The sequence below is a fragment of the Ylistrum balloti genome, unplaced genomic scaffold (assembly GCF_031769215.1).
Source record: "Ylistrum balloti isolate Yb309-2 unplaced genomic scaffold, AGI_CSIRO_Ybal_v1 Utg369992, whole genome shotgun sequence".
In the NCBI taxonomy this organism is placed as follows: domain Eukaryota; kingdom Metazoa; phylum Mollusca; class Bivalvia; order Pectinida; family Pectinidae; genus Ylistrum; species Ylistrum balloti.
The window spans coordinates 798,529-805,928 of NW_026782074.1; the positions used below are offsets into that span (position 1 = coordinate 798,529).

Below are 7,400 nucleotides of genomic sequence, written 5' to 3' on the forward strand. Positions count from 1 at the left end.
TTAGCACAGATCTCAAGGTCACTTTTCTGTGTAGGTCATTAACTCAATTTCCCTGTGAACTAGGTCAATGTTAATCACTCATATTACTGGAAAATGTAGGTCACAGATGGATTTCCTGTGTAAGTCAATGGGCCACTCCCTTAGCTTATCGGTAATTGTATGTAGAGAAATTGATTCATCAAATAAAACAAGGTAGAAGTTGGGAGTGTGGGAATCCCATTCACAATATAAACATTACATAACTTTTATAAATTAACTTAAAGGTAAGAAAAGTGTAGGATGACTGTCACATTTAGCCAGTTTAGATGTACTGTTCAAACCTGGTGTGAATCAAATGAAAAAACAGAAAAGCAAGTTCACTTTGCATACATTTTAAATGTATAATAGGTAACTCTATGTCATATAGGTGAAAGATAAATAGCAAATTATGTTCAGAATGCATAGGAAACTGGCTTCTGTTATGTTACGGAACAGAATACACTTTCATGAATATAATTATTCACATTAATTGTGCTACCCTGAAACTTACTGATTCACACACCAGATCAGGAATCAGTGGACATTTAACAACAAATATTGTTTATAAAATGTAAGCTTATTAAGTTCTATATTTATTGTTTACTATAATGTAGAAGACTTTGTTCTATATGATGTTTCTAATGCTTACAAGTAATGTCATTGTTATCCACAGGCGTTACCCTATCTAGACCATGCAGTCACCGTAGCCCAGAGGACCAATGATAGACAAGCCCTGGTAGACCTCTTCAAGCAACATGGTGATCACAACAAAGACCTACAGCAATACTCTGCTGCTATTAAGGTAGGCATTGAAAGTAGAGTGTTTCATGGTAGGCAATGACACCAGGATGTGTCAAGATAGGCAGTGACACGAGGGTATGTCAATGTAGGCAATGACACCAGGATGTGTCAAGATAGGCAGTGACACTAGGGTATGTCAATGTAGGCAATGATACCAGGGCGTATCAAGTTAGGCAGTGACACAAGGGTATGTCAACAGTAGGCAATGACACCAGGGTGTATCAAGGTATGTCAATGTAGGCAGTGACACAAGTCTGTGTCAAGATAGGCAGTGACACCAGGATGTGTCAAGATAGGCAGTGACACTAGGGTATGTCAATGTAGGCAATGATACCAGGGTGTGTCAAGATAGGCAGTGACACTAGGGTATGTCAATGTAGGCAATGATACCAGGGCGTATCAAGTTAGGCAGTGACACAAGGGTATGTCAACTGTAGGCAATGACACTAGGGTGTATCAAGGTATGTCAATGTAGGCAGTGACACAAGTCTGTGTCAAGATAGGCAGTGACACCAGGATGTGTCAAGATAGGCATCGACACCAAGGTTTATCAGGGTAGGTATTGACACAAGGGTATGTTAATGTAGGCAGCAACACCAGGATGTGTCGTGATAGACAGTGACACAAGGGTTTGTCAAGATAGGCAGTAACACAGACTGCAAGGCAGGCAATGACACAATAATCTCCAGTAACAGGCCATACATTGATTGTTTAACATAAGCACCTGCATGGGATCCTTTTTCATATATTGTTTACAAAAATGGGAAACTAAAATAAAACATTTGATGTTTTATACGGCACATATGATCTCAAAATAATTGTCAAAATAAATGTAGTGATTATTCCGTGCTCAACAGATATCAGACTTAAACCTTCAGTGATTAAGGTGCCTTGGTCTGTTTTCCACTGAAAATGTATCTTGTTTGTTAACAGAGTTTCAGTGAAGCCTTGAGACTAGGAGGAGACACTCCAGGAGTCCACCTCAACTTAGGAGCCTTATATCACATACTGGTAGGTACAACCAACAATTCATTAATACATTAACATTGTTAAATATCAGACTGATTGTGACCTCATTGCTATTCTAGTATATACCGATAGAATGTGAAGAAAAAGCTCAAGTGAGCACTATTATTAATAGAATGAGAACAAGTTTGATGTTCCCTTTATTATCTACATGTGTATCTGTTTTATATATGTAGCAGACTTGTGAATATATAATAAATGATTTGGTTGTTTGTTTTTATTGAAGGGAAACCATACAGAAGCCAAGCATCACTATTTACGTGTTCTTTCAATGGATCCAAGCCACAATTTAGCTAAAGAAAATCTCCTTAAGTTGGAACGCCTCCAAAGCCAGGAAAGATCACGATTGTGAGGGGAGATAATCCATGTTCAAAATTCAGATTATGGAAAAATAAGACTGTGATGATAGAAAAAAAATAAGATATTGTAGAAAGTAAAGAGTGCATGTTCTTGTTTTGATCTTATGTATCAATATTAATCCCTGTGTATACAATTATTTTTCATTCTGGTGTTTTATGATGCCATTAAGTCACATTCCTTTGATTGTATTAGGAAATAAGTTTAATTAATTTTCTTTTCAAGAAGTCTTTCTACAAATGTGTGGTGGTTTATATCTATCCTAGACCTCAGTGTTGTACAATTTGTTTTTTCTACCATTATCTCTACATACAGAGCCTCATTGCCAAAATTTCACTAAACAGGTGGTGTTTCATATGGATTACATGCATCTCCTTGTACATTTGATAGCAATGGAAAATATACTCCTTTTAGTATTCTGTTTTGTCACAATGCAGATTTATCTGCTCTTGTGTGCAGGTGTTGATCGTTACATCATTTGTTTATGTGGGTAACCTCATGAAAAAGAAATCATTTTCTCACACAAACTAATGTTAGAAAAAAAATCATACTTGCCCACAAGAGCAGATAACTCTGCATTAGATAAAGACAGAATTGCTAGCATTGTCTTTACTTGCCACTTTATTGTAGCTCAATTAGTCAGTGAAGTATAGAGAAATGTATGCAGTTGTAGGCCATTCTTGTCATATTCCTCATGTCTCAATACAATGTATTGTTTGTTATATTATCTGTTTTCTCATTACATTGCTGTTTGCTGAAGTAGATGTATTAGGGATGCATGTAAACTCTTTATGTAAGTTGGTAAATGATGTCTACTTTATTATTTTTAGAATGAAGTAAGATATGTTTATTTTTTTCTTAATTATGTAAGTCAGATCTGGTTTATATTGTATCAATGTATATTTTCCTTATTGTTTGATAATAATTCTTATATATGTGTGTCTCTTGATAAGATGCATCAGTGTATGTTATTTCATATGCCTATCAAATATGTTTATTGTTCTGGCTTCATATATTGCAAACTTTCATTTGTGAGGAAATATCCTCTGAAAGATTTCAACAAATCATCTTTAAACATGGCAGGCTTTATAACCAAGACATGAAGTGAATGTTTCACATGGACAATATTTGAAGGCATTGTAGCCCTTTGTGCATGTTGTAATAATCTTGCCTAGGACCCCCCTCCTTTAGTTTTAAACTGTTTTTCCTGAATTGTATTTTAGTCCCACAACTTTTTATTAAAAAAGAGAATCTGTATCTTCATCTTGTCTGGAGATCTCGTGTCCCAGTTTTTAACCAATCCCTTTGGAAGTTGGTATGCTTTATCAGCCAATTTCTTTTAAACTAAACTGTAGTTTTGATTAGTAATGCTTTTTCAATGGCACTTTGGATATTTTGGTAACATATTCATATTCTCATGCATTTCAGTACAATAATGTATCTCACTTTGTTATAGACTGATATTGTTTTGCCAATGTCCCTCTTGTTACACTTGGACAAATATCTTCAACCTCTACAGTTCTTTTTTAGTTTTTTTTTCATACAAACTTGATTATTTTTATAGTTATTCATTACAACATCGAAGAGCCTGCCTCTGGCTATCTAGGTTTAGATTCACATGCAGTTATTCATACAATTGTACCACGAATATCATAAATATTTTTAAAATTTCAGTTTATTAAACAATATTCATGCAGGCTGTGAAAATCTGCTCCATCCATTTATATCGTGTTAAAATATGCTGTAATGAGATATACATATTGTCAACTTGATACTCGCATGTTCTTTAACGTCATAACATATTTCCCGTAATGAGATATATGTTCTTTAATGTCATAACATATTTCCCGTATTGAAATTCACTTGACTATTGGATGTAAAACTGATCATGTGATACATGTTTTTCGTGAGATAGTTTAAAGGCCAGTAACAGAAAGCTTTAATAAAGAAAATATTGTGAACGGAATATTTTTCATTACTGTGTATGTGGAAACTTTTGCCACAGTGTATCTTTTGCCTAGCTGTTTTAACCTCTTTGCAAATAGGGCAAAAAATGAAAATCAGTTTAAAAAAGTTATAATGTTAAGGTTGAAGAATTTATTTTAAGATGATTTTATTTCTATGCAAAAATGAAACTTTATCACCGGGCAATGAAAAAAAATCCAAACAAACAAGCAAACAAAACCAAAACCCCACTAAAAGCATTAAAACAAAAAAGGGCAAATGTTTCTTCATATACAGTATCAAACTGAATATTTCTGTTTTATTTTAAAATGTCAATTCCATATTCATAATCATAATTGATTATACAAGTGTTTCCCCATGTGGAAAAAGTGATTAGCATTATTTGATAATTTAGTGTAAAAATTGAATGCAAAACATTTGTACAAATCACGTTCTTCCTACTATCAGTGTTTTGTTATTTGTAAATGAGTGTATATAGAAATGATTCCGATAGGTGCTTTAATTCATCTCTAGTCAATATATTTCAATCATATTATATCTACATGATGTATATTAATTTTATGTATGTTAGTATTTCATAATTTGTAATATACGAAAAAAAAAATCATTTTATCAGAGTGTGAAAGTTTGTATTCTGTTGAGTACAAAAATGAATGGACCAAAAGTATAGTAGGCCATGTTTAATAAAGCTCCAAAGTTAAAATCTTCAGAACGAACATTTCATTCAATAAGACGTGTATTATTTTGTGTTCATAGAAATTAATTGATATGTTTTCCTATGGTTTGCAAACTGTAAATTTTGTGTATAGCAACCTGTAGGAAAATCAGTTGTTAAATCTACTGTGTGCAAGGAGACCTCAGAGACTGTGTGTTATGGAATCTAAAAATCAGCAGTTAATTAACAATTAAATCTGAAACAGGGCAATGTATTCCAGTTAGTTGCATAATTAGGTACTAACATGTTTTATTTCTGGCTATGGGACATGAAGCAAATTGAAGTTTTTACTTAACCAATCACACAAATTGACATCTCTTTGATTATTTGATCAATATTATTGGTGATTGGCAAGGCATGCAGTATTTCATGATAACTAATCCAAGACTAGAGATATTTGGTCACAGCATAATAATTAATCTCAGGTATGACATTTTGGTAATTTTTATCACGTCACAAATATTGATCCTTGCATGTATGGCATAGGAACAGGTTCCAAACTAGACATATTAAGTTTTTGTTTTCACAGCCTGGTGATTGATCCCAGGCAAAACATATCAGGTTTGTTTGAATATGGCACAGAGATTGATCCCAGGCTAGACATATTATGTATGTTTGATCATAGCATGGGTGTTGACCTCAGGTTAGGCATATTCAGGTATGTTTGATCATGGCATAGAGATTTATCTCTGGCTAGGCATACATGTACTATGCAACCATTGATACATTTATGTCATAGACTTACTTATGGTTACCCTAGATATTTGTATGTCAAAGATTAGCTAGGCTACCTTTGATGTTTGTATGTCAGTGACTTACTAGGCCAGCCTAGATAGTTGTGTGTCAAAGACTAAATATAGGCTACCCTTGATGTTTGTTTGTCAAAGACTAAATAGGCTACCCTTGACGTTTGTGTGTCAAAGACTAAATAGACTACCCTTGATGTTTGTTTGTCAAAGACTAAATAGGCTACCCTTGACGTTTGTGTGTCAAAGACTAAATAGGCTACCCTTGATGTTTGTTTGTCAAAGACTAAATAGGCTACCCTTGATGTTTGTATGTCAAAAAACTTCTCTTTAGCTCGATTGGTTGAGCATCAGACTAGTAAGCCAAGGGTCCAAGGTTCGATTCCTAGCAGAGGCATAGAAATAAATAATGACCTCTGTTACATTTGTATGCCAGAGATTTGCTTAAAACTACCCTAGATGTTTGTATGTCACAGATTAACTAGGCTACCCTAGATATATGTATGTCACAGATTAACTAGGCTATCCTAGATACATGTATGTCACTGACTTACTTAGGGTTACCATAAATACATGTATGTCACTGACTTACTTAGGGTTACCATAAATACATGTATGTCACTGACTTACTTAGGGTTACCATAGATATTTGTATGTCAATGACTTACTTACGGTTACCATAGATACATGTATGTCACTGACTTACTTAGGGTTACCATAGATATTTGTATGTCAATGACTTACTTACGGTTACCATAGATACATGTATGTCACTGACTTACTTAGGGTTACCATAGATATTTGTATGTTTTGCAGACTGTCTAGGCTACCCTAGATAATTAAGTATTATTAATACATATGTACCTGTATGTAAAAAATGTATAGTCTTCTCTAGATATTTGAGATGATTTGTTAAGAAAATGGAGTTGTAAATTCAAATATCAGTTGATATTAAATCGAATTTTGCCAAATGAATATGTTAATTGTTACCAAAACCTGCACATATCAGCTGTTTATCATATATCTTATTTGCCTTTTGAATAAAATAAAACAGTTTCAGAAAATTATATGATGAATTATTTATCAAAATTATTTGAAGTGTGAACTGTTATTGGTACTGTACTTGAAATTTGACTTCATGACACAAACTTGACTTAAGCACTCAAAATTACCTTATCAATGAATTGCCATTATGACCTTGACTTTTCACCATATGACTCTGATCTTAAAATCAAGGTCATATTGATCTCAACTATGGCTTTGATACCTTCTTTATTATCAATACTGTCAGCATCAATATTGAACAACTGTGATCTTGACATGGTGAAATAGACAAAAGTACCAACCAGTACACAGATTTTAAGATATACCAAAGCTTTTGAGAAAAATAGTGATAATTGACCCTGCAATCAAAGACAGTCACTTTGAAGTCATATTAACACACCTACAAACTAAAAGATTGTTAAGCAATGAAATCTGCTACAGATGTTGTGTGACAAATTATATCTTTCTTTAAAAACACCAGCAACAGAGGTGCAGAGAGTAAAAGTGATTAAAATCCCTGGAGTATCGAGGATGATATGACATCTGAATTAATATTTTTACAATGATTTGAAGGAATTTCAGAAATATATTTTGGACTTCAAGTGAGATATTATTTTCAATGTCAACATTTAAGTGAAGTTAAACATTATTTGTGTTGAACACTGTGCAGGTTTCATGCATGAAAATAGTTTCAGAAATACCTGCCCTGGAATCAAAATAAAAACTGG

The 7,400-nt window shown here is 33.5% G+C and overlaps 1 protein-coding gene across 1 annotated transcript in view; it reads left to right on the plus strand.

Moving 5' to 3' along the window:
• The window catches only part of LOC132547984 (protein O-mannosyl-transferase TMTC1-like), a 60,026-nt gene extending 57,744 nt beyond the window's left edge, over positions 1-2,282 (plus strand). Inside the window, exons 16-18 of the mRNA XM_060211799.1 lie at positions 692-820; positions 1,753-1,830; positions 2,072-2,282. Coding sequence (XP_060067782.1) covers positions 692-820; positions 1,753-1,830; positions 2,072-2,197 — 333 coding nt within the window. The 3' untranslated portion in view covers positions 2,198-2,282. The remainder of the gene's footprint in view (positions 1-691; positions 821-1,752; positions 1,831-2,071) is intronic.
• The last annotated feature ends 5,118 nt before the right edge of the window (positions 2,283-7,400 follow it).